The 22,190-nt window shown below is 40.1% G+C and overlaps 1 protein-coding gene across 2 annotated transcripts; it reads left to right on the top strand.

The window, feature by feature from the left end:
- The first annotated feature begins 51 nt into the window (after window positions 1-51).
- On the top strand, window positions 52-21,867 carry BNIP3L (BCL2 interacting protein 3 like). Of its 2 annotated transcripts, none has more exons than XM_042983183.1 (6): window positions 52-243; window positions 7,178-7,361; window positions 11,933-12,005; window positions 16,789-16,892; window positions 17,024-17,173; window positions 19,085-21,867. In XM_042983183.1, exons 1-6 carry the CDS (start codon window positions 144-146, stop codon window positions 19,131-19,133), a joined length of 660 nt encoding a protein of 219 aa, XP_042839117.1. In that variant the 5' UTR covers window positions 52-143; the 3' UTR covers window positions 19,134-21,867. The 2 variants fall into 2 exon arrangements, with proteins under 2 accessions (XP_042839117.1, XP_015398287.1); XM_015542801.2 differs by lacking the exon at window positions 52-243 and adding an exon at window positions 6,312-6,425.
- The last annotated feature ends 323 nt before the right edge of the window (window positions 21,868-22,190 follow it).

Here is a 22,190-nt window from a genome sequence, read left to right as displayed (position 1 = left end):
TGGCCCTAGCGGACCCTGACGTCAGGGGCGGGGGAGGGGCTGCGCAGGCGCAGAAAAGGGGGCGGGGGACTCGGCTTGTTGTGTTGCTGCCCGAGAACCAGAGACGGTCCTGCTTCGGCCGCGGGTCTTCCAGCCGCCCGACAATGTCGTCTCATTTAGTAGAACAGCCGCCGCCCCCCCACAACAACAACAACAACTGCGAGGAGGGTGAACAGCCGTTGGCCCCGACAGCCGGCCTCAACAGTGAGTGCTGGGCCGGCGGGCTCGGTGAAGAGGATGGGGGAGGAGGAGCTGCTCTGGCCGCGGCCGCCAGCTCCGCGCGGAGGGCGGGAGGAGAAGGCAGCCCATTGGCCCCGGCTGAGGATGTGCGGGTGACTGACAGCTCCCGTCACCTGTCAGGGCGAGTTGCTCCTGTCTTCCTCTAGCCCTGTCTCCCCTCCCTCCTGGGGTCTTGGGTGGGGAGCTGCTTGGGTTCGCATTCGGGGAGGGCCGATGGGTGGGAGGAGAAGGGGGGCGAGCCGATCCCACCTGTGGTGGGCCCCCGAGCGGAGCCAATCGGGGCGCGGGGGGCGGGCCTTGGGGCGCGGTGAGGGCGGGGTGGGCGGAGCGGGCGGCGGAGGGGACGTGGGCAGGGATGGGGACGTGCAGCGGGGACGCCGGGGGATGGACGCGGGCGGCGGGCCGAGGGGAGGGGGCGGCCGGCAGACGCGTGGGAGGTCAGGTGTGCAGCGGGGCTCGGGCCTGGCCCGGCGGACCTCCCCTCTCTGGGTCGGCCTTCCCCCAAGGCTTGGAATGTGAGCCCCTTGGTTCCCTTCCTTTGTTACCACAGGCTGGCCAGGAAAATTATTTGGCAATTTAGTGGTTACTTGTATCGCGCGTGGTGGGGAGTGAGGGGTGTGAGGAGGCTATGCTTTTTTTTTTTTTTCTGAGATTTTTTTTTTTTTTCTTTTAGAGTTGGCCCAAGTGAGTTTTTTGTTTTGTTTTTGAAACGATGGAGTTGTGTGCCCTGAAAACCTCTTGTGACCGGCCTCTTTAAACCCGAGATTGCATAAATCTTGGAGTCTGGGGCAATAAATGTTCAGAAACGGGCTTAAAACCACACTGATGCAGTCGGGCGCTTGGAAGTCCATGTGCAGTATTGAGTTATGAGCAACTACAGTTGCTTATCCAGACATTGCGGTGCTCAGACATCTTGTCCTAAGATTGTTCCTAGCTGTCTTTAAAGCTCAGAGTCTTGGAAAGGTTCTTGCCTAACCTTTCTTTCCACAATTGATCTCATAAAAGAGGTAGTTGGGACAGTTAGCATATGGCCTGATGAAATCATTTAAAAATCATTTGGATGCTTAAATGACACTTCAAGGCATTGCAATCTCTTTCATAAGAGGGAGGTGTTCCAACATGGCCTGAAAATTATTTTAGGGAAAAGAATTCCTGTCCCCGCAAGATGGGGATAGAATTTTCTTATTTTAAGATGTTTTCATTGCTTATTGCTCCTGTTCCATCTTTTGATGGATGGATTTCTGAAAGGTGGAGTTTTTAAAACTTATAAGTGTCTTATGTTCTGGACTGTAAGATTATATATTATTTCCCACAGTAAGGATTAATTTATGTGTCTTTAAACGTTATTCGTTTCATGTGTTAATGTGCATTTTAAACACTACTTAACTTGTTTTTAGCACTCTCTTAGAAGCATGGGATTTCAGAATAGGAAGACTTTAGAGGTAACTGCCTCTGTTTACTGGTAAAGGAGCAGGGTGAGAGTAAAAGTGTGTTGTCCAAGTTCACAGCAGGCTAGGACTTAGAGCTGAGATTTCTACTTTCAAATGATCTAGTGCTCCTTTCAGGACACGTCAGTGGCCCAGAATGCCCTGGTTATGTGTGTTTACTATTCTCTCAGTATGTTATCCTGCCTTATGAGCAGAAGTGACCTGCCTAGCCAGCTAGCTCTTTTTGGTGTACTCTTTCTTCATTGTACTCCCTCTTATCCTGCAGCGCTTAGACTTGGCCAGTTGGTTAGTATGCATGCATGATTTCACAGAAAAAAAGACATTTTAGTTTTCCTTTGACCAGCTAGCAAAAACAACAAAGGGGGTTGAGTTGTATGTGATGGTTTACCTCTGTGTCTGGAAGACCCTATGCGGTATTTGATGTTTTGGGACAGTCCGTTGCTGCTGCGTTCGTGTTAGCTCTTAACAGAAGTAGAACTTTCAGTCTGTGTGTGATATCCAAATGGTGCTTTGGGAAATCTGCTAGATAGCAAGTATTTTATTTGGGGTAGGGTGAGCTTTGAAAAGTTACTGAAAAGCTTTTAGGCAGTGCCATATTTAATGACTCCCCTCTTGCCTTTTATTCTGTTTGTTTTTTCAGTTCATTATACAACAGTGGTTCATACCAAACAAGAAGCCTTCCTGATTCCTTCAAATGATTTTTGGGCACTGGGCAAAACAACTTATTCAGACATCTAATACCACCCAAATTGTTGATAAGTTGAAGTTCTTTGTTGAGTAAAGTTGCACCACTGTCAAACACAGAAGATGAACTCGTTGTACAGATTATCTGTGGCTTGTGATTTTTATCTTAAGTTCAGGAATCAAAACAGAGTTTTAACAGCAAATTATTGAAATATTTGAAGTAATGAAAGCTTTCTCTGACTTTTTTTTTTTTTTTTTTTTTTAGTTTACCATTGTAGGGGAACAGTTCACCTTCCTTACAAATTAATGGACAAATATACAGAATACTGGCAAAGTTAAAATGATGTTTTTCCAGTTTCCAGTCTCAGTTCTAGTCTTAAGAATACTGTCAAGTTACTTAATATTTGTATAGGACATTTATGTTATATAATAATTCTTGTTGTTTAATGTAGGAAGTACAGCCTTTTTTTTTTTTTTTTTTCTTTTTAAACATCTTCAACCATGATGCACTTGTTTCCCCAGTATGGCCAGAGAGCTTTTGAGTCTATGGCATGTGAAACTTCACTGCTTCACGATACTATTCTTGAATATATTAGTAACTGGTGTGTAAGTACTCCTTCGTGCAAAATGATTTTTTTTTTTTTTTTAGAAGAAGATCAGTGACTGTTCTTGGTCTGCATTCCAGCATCAAGTGCTTGAAATAAAATAAAGGCTTGGAGGAAAGAACATAAGACATGATGAAATGTATCTCTGCTGGTTAGGATGAAAGTTACACATGGGACCTTGGAAAGTTGGGGGGAAAAATGAGAAATACTCTTCCTCCTTCTCTCCCTTCCTGTGCCCTGCAGCTCTCCCACTCCCCTTCTTGCAAGAGGATTGAACTAGTAATTATAAAACTAGAAAGAGTATATACAGCATACAGTCATGAATATAATCACAATTACTGAACCAGCCTTCATGATGTACTAGATTAGAAAATATAGAAGCATGAATCTCTTAGCAGTTCTGAATCTCTTAGCAATTCTCAAAGATTTGAGAAAATATCTCATGTATGGTGTATATGTACAGTCTGGCATAAGAACACTTTTCAGTTTGTAAGTAGACTTAATATAACAGAGAGAGCCTGCCAGTTTTTTTTTGTTTTTTTTGTTTTTTTTTTTTTTTTAAAGCTTGATTTTTAGGAAGAGAATTCACTGAGATTTTTTTCTACTTTGTATTGCTTGGACAGCACAATCCTCATATCTTGTTTCCTTTCCAAGTAGAAAGGGACTTTATGAGGATTGGTAGAGTTAGAACATCAAGAAATTCTGAAGCTGTAAATCAAGAATGAACGAGGTAACGAAAAGCATGTGTAGTCCATCTATTGAGAAAGACGGGTTTACTTTTTTCCCATTTTACTCAAAAAATAAAGCTGATAGGTAGCCTTTTAATATCTGTGTGCATAGGTGTTTCTGCAGTACAGTTTATTTCCATAGATGATATATCTGGAGAATTGTTGAGTTAGGGAAAGTCTACCTTTTTAGGTGTCTTAATGCATATTGTCAAATTACACTCTATTGAAGACCTGATTGTAATAACATCATATTAGAAACAATTTCGGTTATCATTAACCATCGACATTGGATAATGGCTGAAGTATGGTATATCTTTATGAGATGCAAAGCAGTTGTTTAAAAGAATGAGGTAAGGTAATATGCATTGATGGTGAAAGATATCTACAAACTGTTAGGTAAAAAACACTTTTTACAGAAAAATATGTATAGTATGATTCAATTTTTTTGTAAAGACAAAAGCAAAAAGCACAACTATCGAAAAAGCTCTGGAAGTTTACATTATGAACTTTTTAAAAGTGGTTTTATTTGGGAGTAGAAATAGGAGATTGGGAAGAAAGGTATTTTTACTTTATGTATGTTTATTTTCAAGAAACACATTTTTGCATTAAGAAGTGTTTCTTAAAAGATACAGAGTATAATTACAATATTAGCTAACACATACCATGTACTAATGATTTTCCTTATTTTTCTCAGTACTTTATTCATGTTGTCTTCGTGCACCCCTCTGAGGTAGATATAATTTTTATCCCCATTTTACAGGTGAGAAAACTAGTAAGGGATTAAGTAACCTGTTTGGGGTGTAACAGCTGTTAAGTGTTAGAAAGGGAGTCTGGCTTCATTCTGTGCTCTTAACCACGGATATTAATATATGCCCCAAATTTTTGTCTGCCTTAAGTGGAAATGCCTTCAGTTATGCTGGGTGTGAAGCCAGTTACAGAAATCACTTTTACCAAGCTTTTCCAGGTGTGTCTTCTCAAGTTCGTAGATTATGATTGCTTACCTATTTTTAATGCTGGAAGTAGAACCTAGACATTGGTTTGGAAGTCCTTCAAAAAGGTGAGGTGTGGAAAACCTGATATTGTTACAGCTGGTTTTCTCTTTGATCAGCTACTTGAAGTGAACATTAATTGTATTTTAGGGAAGACTGGCTTCCACAGAGATCCATCGGGAACTCCTGGTTCCTTACTTCTTCTACCAGAGCAGCTCAGGTCTTTTGTTTGTGTTGTTTATACATTAGGCTTCAGTACAAGAAGAACTGATTCTGTTGGTTTAAAGTAAGTTTGAAATTGTAGAAAACAATAGGAGTAGGAAAAAAACTTATCATATACCTCTTTCTTTTTCTGTCTCTCCAGTTAAAATACTTTGCAGAGCTCTAAATTTAGGGATGCTTTTGGCATGTTTCTTCTACACTCCAGAGGCACTCCAAGGATTTAGTTAAATTACCTTTAGTGTTCAGTCTGTCTTAGCTTTGTTAGTCGAATTTGTTAATCCATTTTGAACTCTACCTAGTCTGTCCATTTTTGTTTCTGTATAGAATGAGGTCGCGGGGACGTCCTGCAACCGTGTTGTTTGGCAGTAGAGTCCCAAAGATTTGGTTGTGGTTATTGGGCTGTGACCCCCACTGGGACTGCTGTGGAGGGAAAGGGAGGAAAGGGTAACTTCATTTTTATTCAGCAAACACGGTTCTAAGTACTGGACAAGGACAAACTCGTTTATCTAGCGGATAGCTGAATATCTCCCACTTACTAGGCACTTCACCCGTGTTCCTCTAGTTAATCCTCAGAGCAGCTCTGAGGTAGGGTCTGTGCTTTTATATCTGTTTTGCAAATGAGAATACTGAAGCTGAGAAATACGGGCAGAGAGCAGGCGGTGGAGTCTGATTTCCAGGCAGGTCACCTTTGAGCTGTTCCTTCATAGAAGGATGATGTGTTCACTTTGGATCTAGAATAGTCCTCACTTCATTAATAGTCCATTTGAGGGTTTGAGCCTGTTTTGGTGATTACTTGTGATTTACTGATGGAAGACTGTTCAGCCACAGAACGCTTAACACTTATGCTGGGAGTTTAGAGAGATGGCCCTACCAGCCTGCTTCATTATATTTTCTAAAACAAAATATGCGGGGCACCTGGGTGGCTCAGTCGGTTAAGCGTCCGACTTCGGCTCAGGTCACGATCTAGCGGTTCGTGAGTTCGAGCCCCACGCCGGGCTCTGTGCTGACAGCTCAGAGCCTGGAGCCTGTTTCGGATTCTGTGTCTCCCTCTCTCTGCTCCTCCCCCGTTCATGCTCTGTCTCTCTCTGTCTCAAAAGTAAGTAAAATAAATTTTAAAAATAAAAAATAAATAAAATAAATAAAAAAATATGCAAAGTATGAAGCAAATCCATCACTATCTCTTTTTGTTGTGAAGTTGGCCTGTTGGCTACTGCTGCCAATTCTTATTAAAATTAAAGCATCTTAATGTGTCCGCAAACTCATGGAGCCAGTAAATATTTTCAAGAGCTGTCCAGATTACCGAGGCCACATCCCCTTTCCCGTGGCTCCACCCCCTTTGACTGTTTGCCTGAGAAAACCTCAGTGTCTCCTGTGCAGATGCACAGTAGTTTCTTCCCTAAAACCAACAAGGCTTAATGAAACCCTAGAAAGTAGGAGCTCGTGGGAGAGAAGAAAAGTCAAGTCCACAAGGTACGGTTAGTACATAGAGAAAGGGAATAGAAAGGGGTGAGGTACAGAGGAAAGGAAGAAACTAATCGGTGGCATGGAGACGAGCTTTTTCAGAATTCTTAGTGTTACCACCTGATTTAATTAAGAGCTGGATGCGTTCGTTCATTTTGCACATGTGTACACAAATTGAAACTTACGATTGGAGTTAAGTTCTCTGGGAGCTTCTCAATTGTTTATACTAATTAAGACAGTTGTTGACTTATTTAGATGACTTTCATGAAGTTTCTAAGCCATGTGTTTATTTTATCTGTGGGGAGGGCACAACTAAATAGCTGAAGTAGACTTTGGGGAAAAATATGTGTTACATTAAATACATCTATAACTAAAATATTGAAGATAAGTAGGCTGTCTTGTAATAAAGTAGCCATTTATTTTTTGGAAAGCAATCTCAGAGTTTTCAGAGGAGTGCTTATTGTATATAAACTAAGCTTTAACTAGAGAGAAAATTGGCCGAAAAACACATTTTCTAAGATACTAGTGGTTAGAGTTCCAGCTTCTTCTAAATTGGTTGATTGCATGAGCTACTTCAGGAACAAGAACTATACACATTTTTAGACTTCTGTTGCTCCTTATTTATTGTCTTCAGAGTACTTCTACGTTTGCTTTAAGGCAAGACCGAATTCTTATCGGAATTCACCACATTCGCATCTGTGGGCACATGACAGAGTTTGGTTCTGCTGTGGTTAACTTAAGCTATCTGACTCGTCCAACAGGTTCCTGGGTGGAGCTCCCTATGAACAGCAGCAATGGCAATGATAATGGCAACGGGAAAAATGGGGGGCTAGAACACGTACCTTCCTCATCCTCTATCCACAATGGAGACATGGAAAAGATTCTTTTGGACGCACAACACGAATCAGGACAGAGTAGTTCAAGAGCCAGTTCTCACTGTGACAGGTAAGTGAGATCCATGATTTGGTAGAATTCGGAAAACAGACGGGTTACAAGGTTAATTCCCATTAGAAGAAATAAATTTGCTTTCGTCTTTATTTGACAAAATATGACTCCTGATTTATTGCAGCATGTGAATTTAAATCACAGAGCTAATTGACAAATAGTTGAGTCCCTAGTGTTTTCCCCTAGATTAAATCAGTTTCTTTACTCAGAGTGTATCATTTTTTGATATTTATCGGTTTAAAAGTCAAGGGCATAAATGTTTACTTGTAGAATGAATCCAACTTTTTCCCATTTTCCTTTGTGTCCCTGTTTCAGAGATCACATTCTGCCAGTCACCTCTTCTATGTCTGTCCCCCCTTCTAGCTTGTGAGTCTCCGAAGAGCAGGGGTCATGTTTCATCTCCGTGGTACCCTTGATAGTCATGGTGCTGGTGTGTAGTAACACTCCGTAAATGTTTCTGAGTCCTAGGAACTGCAGCTGATGCAAGTTACGGCAGAATTTGCAGGGTGGAAACACTGACCACCGGCTATCAAGATAGTTAATTTGGGAGGCCATTCTGTTTCTTCAGAGGAACTTTTATTTTAGACCTCATATTTCTATATTTAACTCGGGAAAAGTAATTCCACTGATGAAGAACTGCTTATGGTGAAAGAGTAAGGGCACGGTGATTGAGTTGAATGAAACCAAGTTGTTTGTTTGCTTTTCAGTGTAAGCGTCATTTTTTTTTCCCCCGGGGTACGCGGTATTAAATGACATGGTGATCTACCTAACACCTCCTGGTCTGTGACGGCCATACGTTAGCATTACGGGATACTGGATGATGTGGTTAACTAAGAGTTAACTGATATTATCCATGGAGAAAATGCAAACGCACGAGGAAAAGGCTAAGGAAACACTTAAAAATGGGTACTAAAAATAAAAGTGATTATCTCTAAGGGATGGAATTATGGATATTTTTCTTCTTCTGAACATTTTTGTACTTTGTGTAAAATGTATATATAGCACATTTTATATATCAGAAAAAGTTTAAAAGGAGAAACAGGAGTTCAGTCACGTTTGAAGTTCCTGCCTGTCTTATGATCCACCGATGTCACCAAGGTAGCAGAGGACTGGGTTGCTGGCTCTGGCCCACCGCGCACCCCCGCCTCTGCCTCTGTCCCTGTACTTCCCAGGAGCCTCGTTAGAAGCAGAGCAGATGGCTCTTTGCTGAGCAGCTTGCCACTGATCCCAGTAGCAACAGCATTCGTCTGTCTTTCAGAATGAAGTTTCTATTACGCTGCATTTATATTACGGGACTCGTTATGCGTTTCTGAAGTTTTCTGCTTGTTCTAGGCTTGTTTCTAAGGCTTTTCTGCATTCAAGTACATGACCATTGATGATTGGCATCAATGTGTCCCTTAACCTGTTCACTTGCTGTGGTCATTGAGCAGAGAAGAAGTCCCTTGCTTGCTTTTCTGGTCAACTTCTTTCACTTGTGGTTGTAGTTATACTTGTGATTGGACATGAATTTACTTTCTCACGATCATGTTCAAGTTAGGTCTTTAAACATGTGAAGTGAGGCGTGGCGCATGCCTTCGAGCACTTTCCTGTCCCTCAGCTTGTGTGCCTTTACGCGCTGGGTTCCTGGTCATCTTTCAGAGAAGGCCTACAGCTCGAGCTCAGTAATACTCTCCCCTGCTATATAACACATTTTAACATTCAGAAATGTCTTCAAAATTCAGGTCATTTGAATTGCCATGCATCCCTATATTTGAAGTCATTGAGAAGTGTTTCTTATAGATGGAGAAATTCTAGGATTCTTGGATATTAGTCTCAAAGCTAATTTATGTATACAGTGACCCTTCAACAACGTGAGTCTGAACTGCATGGTCGTGTGAATGCTTTTCGATACAGTCCAATACTGTAAATGTGTTTTTTTTTCCTTGTGATTATCTTTAACATGTTTTTCCTCTAGCTTACTTTATTGTAAAAATACACTAGACAATACATATAACATACAGGATATGTGTCAGTTGACTATGTTATCCGTAAGGCTTCTGGTCAAAAGTAGGTTATTAGCGATTAAGTTTTGGGGGAGTCAAAAGTTATACACAGGTTTTTAACTTTGTGGGGTGGCCTCAGCACCCTGTATTGTTCAAGGACCAACCGAACTTGGAATTTAAAAATTATCCCACAGATACATTTTTGTCACTGTGGCGGTTGTAAGAAGATAACCCCCCTGTGTTTTATATCACATTTCACCCTATTGCGGGTATTGCGGGAGTTCTCAGCCTACACACCAGACATGCCTAGGGAGCTTTTAAAAATACCAGTGCACAGACCCCATCCCTAGAGATTCTCATTCCGTTGTGAGGGGTGGGGTAGAGACAGGATATTTTAAAAGCTCCCCGGCTAATTCTATCATGAGCCAGAATTGAAGCTCTAATGCATTTCACATTGTTAGGAGGAGTAAACCATTGACCAGTGAAACATTGAGTATTTTCCTAAGTGGGATTGGTTCCAACGATAAAGAAGAGTGTAGAAGGAGAGAAGTGCTCCTGTAGGGTTCTTGACTGTGTCATTCTACTGTGTTGACCTGCTTATGGCTACGGAAGGCTCGCCCTTAACTGGATCTCTGGCTGTGAACTCAATGTGTTGGAGCATAAGGACAGTAAACTGAGGACAAGAGTGCCTCCTACCTGGTTCCTGTGCTGTAGCCTGAGATTCCTAGTTTAAGACCAAAATTTTCTAAATACACTAAAATGTGCAGTACAGAATCAGCTTTTCTCTCTTGCCGTCCCTATTTAGGACTCTCTTGTGTCAATGATAATAGTCTGAGGCTCCTAGGCCGAATCAGTCTGACAGATTTCAGGTGAACTTATTTTTGAGTGTGTCTCACCATCATTTCTATATGTTAACATTCTACACGTGCTCTTGGTATCTTGAACAGTTAATATCTAGTCCTTTGAACAAGTCAGGCCTGAGCGTTTTCATCCATACTTCAGTTTAGATTTGGGAGGTGGGGGCGGGGTGTATACTGGAAAATCTAGTGACCTGTTGTGTTATACTTGATCTTAGCCGAAAGGCCGAGAAGCAACAACCTGCCGTGGTTACACAAGGAATCGCTGACAAAACTAAGAATAGAACTTAGCATGTTGTGTTCATCTATTGTATCAAGATAGTTTGCAGTCACGTGTTTTGTCGAAAAGTTTATCTGTAAATTTCTGTTTTGGGGAATATTATACTTTTCATTAAAGTTCCATATTCATGTATGAGCTTCAGTAATTCACTCTGAGATATCTCACAGCAAATATTTCTGAAACAAGTAGAATAGTGGTTCTGAAACTCTTTGGTCCCAGTACTCCTTTACAGCCCTAAAAATTATTAGGATCCCCAAAAGTCCTTGGATTATGTGGGTTATATATTTCAACATTTAACTGTATTAGAAATTAAAACAAAGTTTCAAAATACGCACTCATTCAACAATAATAAACCCTTTGCATTTCAATATAAGTAGCTTTTTAAAATGAAAAGCAACTTTTTCATAACCAAAAAAATTAGTAAGAATTAGTAGCATTGTTTTACATTTTTGCAAATCTCTTTAATATCTGGCTTTAATAGAAAACAGCTGGATTCTCCTCTGCTTTTGCATTGGGTCTGTTGTCATAAAACACATCATGTAGCCTTTGGAAAGTTTCACGATACACGGAGTAAGAATGACAGACATGACAGAATAAGAATGACAAAGGCAAATAAATCGTAATAGTATCGCGAGCACAATTTTAAACTTGAAGACCCTTTGAAAGAGTGCCAGAGGAGGTGTTCGAGAAGACGTGACCGCAGATTGACCCTGAAGCTGGACTTGGGCAACTGGAGGCTCCCCAGCCCCTCTCCTGACCTTGGAATGTGCCTACCTTCCCAGCTCTCAGAAGCTGCCTGAGGAATACAGCTTTGAGACAGAAATGTGGTATTGAGACTGTTTGAACGGCATATGTGACTAGACCCAGTTAAGGCCTCTGTATGAACTTTTAAGATGTGGCAGGCTGATGGCAATCTGATGTGCTCGACTTACTGTCACCCCAAGACAAACCTCATCTGTAAGTTCCCTCTCTCTTCAAAGCCGTCACCTACCGATGTGGGGTGGCCTGCCTCTTTTGCTCTCCTCGCCCTCCCATTTGGGGGCCGGTTTCAGATTATACCCAGGAAGCTCCTCAGGAGGCTGGGAACCAACTAGGCTCTGAAAACTGCTTTCACATGTTGAGACTTGCTGGTGATGAATTATTTAATGAGGAAAGAGTTTTGAGCAAAAGAATCCCAAACCACCTTTCTGAATTTGTAGATCATCGTACCTTTATTGGAAAAAGAGAAAAATAAGGAAATTTATCATTGCAAAGAAATTCATCACCACCACACAAAATTCCAGAACATTTTGGAAACAAGAGTGCTTGATTTCAGAAAAGATAATACTTTTTGATTTGCGGCTTTTTCAAAACCAATTCTACTGTAACTTTCAGTTTTCTAATTTCCAGTGGAGGTTAATTTACTTGGCAAAATGAGAACTAAAATTAATGGCTAAATTCTTTCTCTTCTAGCCCTTCCCCACAAGAAGATGGGCAGATTATGTTTGATGTGGAGATGCACACCAGCAGGGACCATAGCTCTCAGGTGTGTGTGCATGTGTTCGTTGTTCTGATGTACAGTAAACAATTAGGAAAAATGTGAACCTCTAGATAAGTGTGTTTTGCTAAAATATATTGAAGAATAGAAGACTTTAAAAAGTACTTGGAAGCTGTTTTAAGTTATTCAGTTTCTGGTTGTATAATTTGGTTAGGATGATACAGCCCTTGTACTTCTCTACAGCTGAGAATTTGGGGTCCTATCACCCTAAAAGAATTGGAAAATTCTTTTTTTAAAATTTTTTTTAAGTGTCTATTTTTGAAGGAGAGAGAGAGAGAGAGACAGAGTGTGAGTGGGGGAGGGGCAGAGAGAGAGGGAGACACAGAATCCGAAGCAGGCTCCAGGCCCTGAGCTGTCAGCACAGAGCTCGACACGGGGCTCAAACTCACGGACCGTGAGATCATGACCCGAGCCGAAGTCGGACGCTCAACTGACTGAGCCAGCCAGGTACCCCCAGAATTGGAAAATTCTTATCTATGATGTATCATTCTGTATTCTGGGCTAGTTTCTTGAGTTTATAAATGGAAAACTGAGGAGTTTTATGTAAGGTCACAAAATGAATGAAAAGGAAAGCTGTAGAGCCAGGTATGAAAACTTTTTCTGCATCTGAAATCAAAGCAGTGACTTTTGAAGTGAATACAACAGCTAGAGAGAGAATTCATCTAAATTTTGCAGAGTTCATTAAATTAAAGAAGATAAGAATAGTTCACTAGGAATTGATGTTTTAGTAAAATCAACGGATATAGTATTGAAAGCTTACAAGGGTTTATATTATAAAACTTACGATGAGTAAATACTTGTTGTTCGTGATGTAGAATGTTCATAGCCAGCCCTTAACTTTCACCGAAAAGGGTCAGTGCAAATTCGTGAGGACAGGAACCGTTGTCTTGCTCTCCTGTGTTAGGTGCTTGCAGAGTGTTTGATGGAGGTTTGTTTAAATGGATTCTGACAGAAACTTTGTTTTGTGGGGTTATCACTTTACAATGTCCTAAACCCCTTTGCACTAGAAACATTTTACATGGTATGTTGGATGCACCCAGTATTTTCTGTTTCCGAAGGCTGCACAATTTCTCCCTGCTTTGCCTATATTCTATTTGTGCTGTCCTGAAACCTCGCAGATCTGTGGATTGAATACAAATTTATATTATGATGAGCTTTATCTTATAGAGAAGGTTATAGTAGCAAGGCTCTCACGTAGGAAGTTGTTCTGACTGTAGTTGTTGAATTGCTGGCTTACGTATGTCCAGTTTGCCATGTGGATGTGCTATAACTAATGAAGAAGAAAATATATAGTTTCCATGGCAAAGTGGACTAAGGAATCCCAAGACAGAGAAGTGAAATTAATTCTTTGTTGTAGTCTTTCCTGAGGAAGATATCCTCAATCCATATTGTCTTTCGTACGGACAGATTGAAAATCTAGATTAGCCTTTTCCAGAATGTGTTTCGAGAAACAGTTGCTCAATGGGAAGCTCCATAAAATAATCCTGAAGGCAAGTTAAGTGGAGATAATACAGCCCCTGTGCTCCCTCCCCCTCCCATCCCAGTATTTACAGCACATAGTAGTACCTTAAAGGCTCTGACAACTCCTGCAGTAAAAGAATCTGTTTATTTAAACCAAGTGTTTTCCAAGTTAATTTGATCTTAGACCTCCCTCCCCCTTCACACATACTTCCCCCCACCCCCCCACCCCCGAATAAGCTCCCTAACCACCTAATGAAACACTTTGATAGGTGCTCTCCTGGTTCATGGAGTGGCAGTGTACAATTAGCCTTCACTGATAATTGAATTCAAATGGAATTCTAGAGCTGACTGCATCCATCCTAGAATTCCAAAGGAATTTGTGAAATTTAGGAAAGATAATGAAAATCTTTTGGCTTCTGTGTCGGATTATGGTCGTATTGCTAGTGTGGTTCCTATTCAGAAACAGGTACCTAAAGGAACATTGAAGTAAGACTTTTAATAAGACATCAGTAGGTATGATTTACTTAAGCTTTCAAAAAGCCTTTTTCATTGCTTTTTTAAAATTGAAGAAACGATCGTTTAAAAATGAGTAACTTTAGGGCTTGGGAGGACACATTTTATATTTGTGAATGAGAAGCAAGTTTAGGGTTAGCAAACAGAAGCAGTTACCACAGGACTGTTATGGTACTTGATTTTATTGAACATTTTTATATATGTCTATACGAGGAATGTATGACATTTTCAGCCTTTTCTAGGAGAAAGGAAAGACACTGATAGATATATTCTTGGTGCTAAATTTATTCCTAAAAAAAGTTTTTCCCACTTTCGATGTTCTCAGTCCAGTGAAAGAGGTGATGTTAGCCCTGAGAACAAATGGGGAAAGTGAGACTTTGTCTTCGAGAAGTTACTTATCTAAGATCACAAAGCCAATACACAATAGAGCCAGGATTGAAACCAGGGCTGTCTGGGCCTGCTCCTTCTACTGTAATAAGTCCTTGCAGGGGATTGATTTCAGGAGAGCTCATAAGGTCATGAGAATGAACGAAAACATGCCTGCTAAGTTATGCTGTGAAGAAGCCTAAGGGGTAATGCATTTAAGAAAAGGATCATTCAGACTATACTTTTATGACCATAGTCCTCAAGAGTCTTGTTTTATAGTAGAAAATTGACTGTAAATGGTCTCTTGAAGTCATGATGCAGACTGAAGATGTCCTCCCTTCTCCCTCTTGTAAAACTGTGGTTTATCTGCCCAGGGACCCCACTGTATGCAGTTTAATAGTCACATGTAGAGAACTTGAGTGGCCCAAGGAAGGAAAATGTAAGTGATTTGAAGGTGAGGGGCTTCCGCACGAGAACAGGCTAAAATGATGAGAATTTTTTTAGATGTGGGTGTAGAGAGAGGATAATTCAGTTTAAAAGCACAAATCGTATTAATTAGATTAAGTACATTTTTACCATATTCCGGAATTCCAAGGATTAGAAGGTAATTTAAAACCTGAAACTGGCAAATTTAACATGAATAAAAGGGAAGCACACGGTGGTAGTAAACGAGGATAGCATGAGATTCTTGGTTCTTAAGGTAAGCAGTCTAAACTGATTTGGGCAATTTGTATTTTGTTGTTGTTTATTTGTTTTTTACTAGTAGTCTAAAAACTTTGCTTCACTCAACTGAGAGAAAATGACATCAGCTTCGAAAAAATTAGAGCGTAAAATCTTACCACATTTTCATTCTCTTGGAAAGTAGGAAATACTGATCTGTTCACAAATTTAAATGTAAATCTTCGAGCAGTTTTAAGGAGAGACATGTGAGACCAGAGTCGGAAACTGGAAGCAGAATGTTGTGCAGTGTTGCATATAGCCAGATACTGTGGGTACACAAACTGGTCTCTAAGTAAATTGTAACAGTTTATTGTTTTTGATTTAGGATGTTTTCAGATTTATTTCACAAAGAGCCAACTCATGATTCTGAGTAATCTCAACACCCAGTGGAAAAAGCTTAATCCTAAAGGCTACATTGTGTCATTCAGCGGAATTTGCTAAATCCAGCAGAACTAAATAAGAATGGTACTACCAGAGTAGCAGAAATCCACAGGGATTTTACTTCCGGTTCGATCGTCTCTAGATGCAGGTAGCCCATTTTATTCTGAAACCACCTTACTGGGGCACCTGTTTCAAAAAGAACTAGCCTGTCAGAGAGAATCATGTTGATCTATTAAGTTCTGCATTTCATTGCTGTCTGCGGAAAGAATGAAAGCTTTGGCCAAAGAATGAATCCTATTCAAGCAAAGTAACAAATCAAAATAGTTTGCTCTGAGACCCTTTGGTTTGAGGTCCTAGCATCCATTCTGTAAAGCTGAGTGAACATTGCTGTTCATTTTTAGGAATATCTCCTAAAAATTCCTGTGGCTTCTTTTGCATGTTCTTGGCCTGAAACTATAGCCTATAGTTAGCAAGAGCAAAGACTTCTTTCTCATTTATCTGATGGAAAAATGTCGAATTCTAAGTCAGTAGCAAATAAATGAGTCCAAGAAACTTTTGGTGTAAGTACTTTTGAATAAACCTTGGGAAATGTTTAGTGATTTGTCTAAAAAATAAAACCTAATGCTTATGAGTGGGGGCTGTAGAAGACCGTTTGCCCAGGTTGAAATACTGGCCCCGCCTTTTACTGATTACGGAACCTTAGGCAGTTACTGACTTTATGTCTTCATTTCCTCATCTGTAAAATGGAATGTCAGTAATTCCTGTTTTTGTAGGGTTGTTGCAAGGTAAAGATTAATGCATGTGAAGTGCTTAGAATGATGCTGGTATTTTGATGAATGATTAATAAATATTATTATTTACTTCTTCATCACTTCTCCCACTGATTTCTTCCCTCATCACTTTAATTGGTTTGTATATACATTTGGATATGTTGTCTTTTAGTTTTAATAATGAAAAATTTTAAGTGCGTACAAAAGTGAAGAGAATGTTGCAGTGGGCCTGTGAAGAAACATTGCCCAGATTCAACAGTTATTAATGGTTTCTGCACTGTACCTAGCATGATAGCCCCAAGTGCGCTTTTTTGAGGTTCACATCCTCTGCTTAGATAGAACCGCAGTGAGGCCCGCTCAGGTTCTTTTTAAGATCTCGAATGCTGTGATCTCAGATCATTTTGTCAGCCTGTTTAGAAAGCTGTCATGTTTCTTCCATGAAAATTGCCCAGGCACAACCTTAGGATCTTCATATATTTGCTGTCTAGATTTGTCTTTTGTGGTAGGAAGAATCGGTCTTCCTTTGTTTTTCTTTTTAAAGTTGTAATTCTTCTTTACAGTCAGAAGAAGAGGTTGCAGAAGGAGAGAAAGAAGTTGATGCTTTGAAGAAAAGTGTAGACTGGGTGTCTGACTGGTCCAGTAGACCCGAAAACATTCCACCTAAGTGAGTTCTTGCCCGTGTCTCCTCTGGACACGGGGGAGGTGTGAACTACCAGCGTGCGGTGGACCTACTCATTTCCAAGGTGTTCTCAGCAAGTGCATTTCTGACCCCTTCCTCTGCCTTTCTTTCCCCAGGGAGTTCCACTTCAGACACCCCAAACGCTCCGTTTCCTTAAGCATGAGGAAAAGCGGGGCCATGAAGAAAGGGGGTATCTTCTCCGCAGAATTTCTTAAAGTGTTCATTCCATCTCTCTTCCTCTCTCATGTTTTGGCTTTGGGGCTAGGGTAAGTACTGGTGAACTCCCAGCGTGTTTTCCATTTATTTTACCCTCCTATTTTATTTCCAGATGTAAGAAACATGGCTGAGACCGTTTGTATTGTTCCCCTTTTAATGTTTGAGTGCAGATAGGGTGAGCTTAAAAGAACTGTTGAAGCCGATACGTTATTGGTACATTGGTAAGCATTTTTAATAGCGGAGTTTTGTTTTTCTTATTTGAAAGTAAGTAGTTCGTGTTAGTCCTGTAGTGATCATTTTTAAGTGGGCTCTTCTGTGTCTGATTTTTCCTTTTGGGTTTTGTCGTTTATAAATTATTCAAGATTAGCTAAGCTTTAAAGTAAACTAACCTTTAGTGTATAAATTTGGGGCTGATGTGAACATTTTTTTTCCCCCAGATGGGAAAATACACTCCTTTTATCGTCTCCTTTTAGTTTTATTGAATAGTCTTTGAGTGAAACTGGTAGGTTGGTGGGGGTCCTGTATTTTTCTTCCTGTAGCATTTTCATTGACTCTTCTAAAATTGACCCCACGTTTACCTGTAGCTGATTGATTTTTCAGTCTTTTAAATTCTTTTTTTCTTTTTTTTTTGATCGAACAGTTGAGGAAATCTATTTTTTTGGAGAATTTTAGGAGTTAAACACTAGCTGTTAGTTTCTTTCTTTTTTTAAGGTCTGTTATTCTCTTTAAGCATGTACAAGGAGTCATTTTCTCTATATAATATGCAAAAGAGATATCCCTTATTTTCCCTTTAAGGAGCTCAGCATATGAGAGAGTATTTACAGTCACAAACATGGAAACATATACGTGACTTTCCCATAGACTCCTTTTGTCTTTCTGGGTGCTTGATCTGTTTTTGTGATGGCAAAGACCGTGATGGCAGACAGCGGAATGGAAGGTGTTTGTGCGGAAGGAAGTGTGTGAGTGTCGTTTGGGGTTGCTGTGAGGGCAGACTGGGTAGGACTTTAAATTTCCTTTCAGTATAGGGGCGCGTGGGTGGCCCAGTCTGTTAAGCTTCCGACATCAGCTTGGGTCATGATTTCGCGGTTTGTGAGTTCGAGTCCTGCATCGGGCTCTGTGCTGACAGCTCAGAGCCTGGAACCCACTTTGGATTCTGTGTCTCCATTTCTCTCTGCTCCCCTGCTCACACTCTGCCTCTCTCTCTCTCTTTCAAAAATATAAACATTCAAAAAAAATTTTTTTTTAATTCCCTTTTAGTATTGACTGCAGAGTAGTTCATTTGCCCTCAGGGAGTTGGTTTTTGTACCTTGTGCGGGCTCTTTCTTTCATGAGTCTTCAGATTCTCTCTCTTGCTGGAATAAGTGTGTTATTATCGATGAATGTAGAAAAAAGGATTTGAGAAAGTTGGTTGGTTTTGTTACACTGGGAGGGGTGGGACTAAATTCCTATTTTCCTTAACTTCCTTTCCGCTTACGTTACTTAATGGTAAAATGCTTGCTTGGCATGGGAAAGCAGTGTTAGGCCTGATCCTGAAGAGTTAAATGGTTCGTAAGAGCCCACTGTAAGGCACTGGCAGCTTTGTGATTTGGCTCATTACCGTATGTCGTATCTCAAATATCAATAGACCTCTGTCCGCTGTAAGGGAACATCTCAAAGGAAGTTTGTGCTTTGTTCTTTGGGGAATCTGTTCTCTCTGGTTTTACTTTTGTCTGATCGCTGCCCCTGTGCTGTCCAGTCCTGCCTAATGAGTAAACATAATTATATAAAACCAGTTTGGCTGGCTGCTGACTAGTTTTAAGTAAGTCAGCAGTGATTTCAGGATGATAGGGAACTGTGCACTGACACCTTTTAGCCTTCTACGAGAATTGAAACATTTAGTTTTTAAGTACAGTTCAGCCTGTGGAAAGCTGGTATACACCTGTTGAAGCCGATGAAACGTGACACACTCTGTTTCCTTTCAGCATCTATATTGGAAAGCGACTGAGCACACCTTCTGCCAGCACCTACTGAAGGAAAGAAAAGCCCCTGGACAAGCGTGTGACCTGTGAAGTGGTGTATTGTCACAATAGTTTATTTGAACTTGAGACCATTGTAAGCATGACCCAACCTACCACCCTATTTTTACATATCCAAGTTCCAGTAACTCTCAAATCCAGTATTTTATTCAAACTCTGTTGAGGCATTTTACTAACCTCATTCCCTTTTTGGCCTGTAAGACACTTTAGAATTTCCTAACAGAGTTTACTGTTATTTAGAAATTTGCAAGGGCTTCTTTTCCGCAAATGCCACCAGCAGATTATAATTTTGTCAACAATGCTATCGTCTCCTTTTAGTGCTACCAGACTTAGACCTGCATCATTCGTGGTATAAATTTTGCTCTTGCAAGATAACTACCATCTCTCTCTTCAAATGAGATCAGGTTAGCAAATGATATGACAGCTTTGTTGTTTTGTTTTTTTCAAGACAAAGGCAAGCTTCCCTAAGCTTGAATTTATAGTTATTAAAAAAGAAAACAAACAAACAAAAAAAACCAAGACACACAAAAAAAAATATCCTGGGCAATAAAAAATTATTTTAAACAAGCTTTGGAGCCACTTTTTGTCTAAACAGCCTCCTTAATGGCGCCTTTTAATTTGTAGGAGGCCAGCTACATAAACGATGGGTATGACGTAGAATCAGAACTAAAGCACATGAGCGTATTTTAATACTAGGATGTCGTAATGCTGTCTTTTCTATGGTGTAGAATCTCTATTACTCATAAGGAACGTCTCAGGCCTACCTAGAAATAGATGAAATTGCTTTGGGGATTTGTGTGTGTTTGGTATTTTTATGTTTATTAGCTTTAGCTGCATGTGAATTTTTCATGACTTTTAAGTTCTTCTGTTGTTGTTGTTTTTTTCCTAAGAGGAGGCTTTGGAACGAGTTCCAATTTGTGGTACAAATACGGGCTTCTTGTTTTAGGAAGCACCACTTACACTCTGAAGCCTTTAAACTGTGAAGGTAATTGTTTCGGAGTGATTCCAAGCACTCGCACAGCTTTGAAAACCAGACGTGGGTTGTGGGGACAGTTGACAAAGTTCTAAAAAGATGGTGTTTGTTTTCTTCGGATCTTTCCCTCTCACCTGTCCAGCCTTCCCACGGTGGTCCCTGCGATTGGGCAGGCGCTGACGGTTTTCTCCTCCCGTAGCCATCTTCAGTTGTGAACTCCTGAAGTTCCAGGGCACTCGGCAACAGTGATCGGCTTGTGTGTGTTTGTGCATTTGGGTTTGTTTGTTTCTAAAATGTGAAGCTTTAGGACCAAATTGTTAGAAAGCATCAGGACCCCCAGTTATTGCAAGTAGATTTCTTGGATTTTTGGAACACCTGGCATGACTCTGAAGGATACTATTATATGTTTTATATATAAATTGCTGTTTATGATGTAGACATGACTATTGACTATTTAGAGGACCATTGGTAATCTTAAAACTGGCGATCTCTTCATTAAATCAAGTGCATCAGATCGCCTGGGATAAGAGCAGTGACAATAATAGATTTGCCAGTCTGCAGAAACTATCTAACTCTGTTCTCTTTCACATCAGATTTTGTAAACTGGATGTGTTGTAGTGGAAAATAACCTACAGATTAAACAAAACAATAATAATTTCTGGCTATCTTCAAGAATATAGCAGGTTATCTTTGAGAAAGATGATATATCCAAAATAGTTTTCTGAATTATTTTATGTTTTCTTTCGAGCGGTTGATGTCTGAATAATTTTGGGTATCTTTTTATTATACTTTGTTTCTAGCTTATTCTTAAACCTGGTAACACTTGATTTGCCTTCTATAACCTATTTATTTCAAGTGTTCATATTTGAATTTGTTTTGGAAAGTGAATCTGACGGCCCACTGATTTTGAAAAGCCTGCCTAAAACTGGAAAGGCCGATCAAGTTGCAAGAACTAAAGAGTTGGACCGCTGTAATATACAGCTTGTATTACAATCCGTATCATGGGAGGGAAAAGTAAAATTATACAAAAAGTAAGAGCAACTTTTTTATAGGCAACACATTGCCCTCTTTTGAAACTCAGTAGCAATTCTATCAGTAGTGTGGTTGAACTTGGGTATGTTTATGATTTTCTTCAACATCAGACATAAATTTAGTTCTTTTTTCTTAAAATATCTGTGAAATTTTGGACTATTACTTAAAACATGAATACATGATCACAGTAGAACTTATCATAAGATACAGTCATGCAGTATTTATTGACAGCCCTAACATATGGAATACATGTTGATGCTCCCACCCAGATTTATGTCAAACAGAAACAGATTGCGTGATTAGAAAGGAGACTTCAACATGTAACAGTTGACGTTTTAAGAATAATGTTTTAAAAGCTTTACGCCTGTTTACAGTTTGGGGGACTAAAAGGCAGGCTTCATCTTTCTTGATTGATGAAAGCTGGCTAAAAATATTCGTAGATGGAATCACGAGCAAAACTGCACAAACTTGCACATTAAAAAGTGCAACAAGTTACTTTGCAGCAAAAGTATTTACTGTTGTAAAAAGTGAAAACTGAACACTTAGCCAGTGGGATGAATTTTTAAGTGAACCAGTTGTTGAAATTATTGGAATTAACTGAGCCAAAGTGATTATGCATTCTTCATCTATTTAGTTAGCACTTTGTATCATTATATACAGTTTACAATACATGTATAACTTGTAGCTATAAACATTTCGTGCCATTAAAGCTCTCACAAAACTTCTTCTGTCAGCATATCGTTTTATGTCATGTGTGTTGCCTGGGAGTTCAGAGAGGAGGCCTTCTGTGTGCACAGAAGTTTTCCGCCATTGAGCTCCTTGAATACTAGGGTGCCGAGTTCACAGGGACGAATGCTCTTCCTGCCCTCCTGAGTTCCCTCCTCTTGGGGGGACCGTCACCACACAGATGAAATTATTTATCAGAGGTGTGTATAAGAAGTAGAAGGGGACCAAAGCAATTTAGAACTTTTGTTCTGCCAGAGAGCATCAGGATATTATTCACAGAAGAGGTGATATATTGAAAGATGAGTGAATGTTCAGTGCAAA

Source organism: Panthera tigris, chromosome B1, assembly GCF_018350195.1.
Source record: "Panthera tigris isolate Pti1 chromosome B1, P.tigris_Pti1_mat1.1, whole genome shotgun sequence".
In the NCBI taxonomy this organism is placed as follows: Eukaryota; Metazoa; Chordata; class Mammalia; order Carnivora; family Felidae; genus Panthera; species Panthera tigris.
The sequence above is the reverse complement of the archived record's forward strand: the minus strand, read 5'-3'. Positions and strand labels throughout refer to the sequence as shown.

Bases quoted from the DNA above. Each gene is read 5' to 3' on its own strand.
- BNIP3L (XM_042983183.1), top strand. From the start codon at position 144: ATGTCGTCTCATTTAGTAGAACAGCCGCCGCCCCCCCACAACAACAAC. The intron at 12,006-16,788 runs GTGTGTGTGCAT...TCTTCTTTACAG, and splicing joins GCAGGGACCATAGCTCTCAG to TCAGAAGAAGAGGTTGCAGA. The intron at 16,893-17,023 runs GTGAGTTCTTGC...TTCTTTCCCCAG, and splicing joins CCCGAAAACATTCCACCTAA to GGAGTTCCACTTCAGACACC.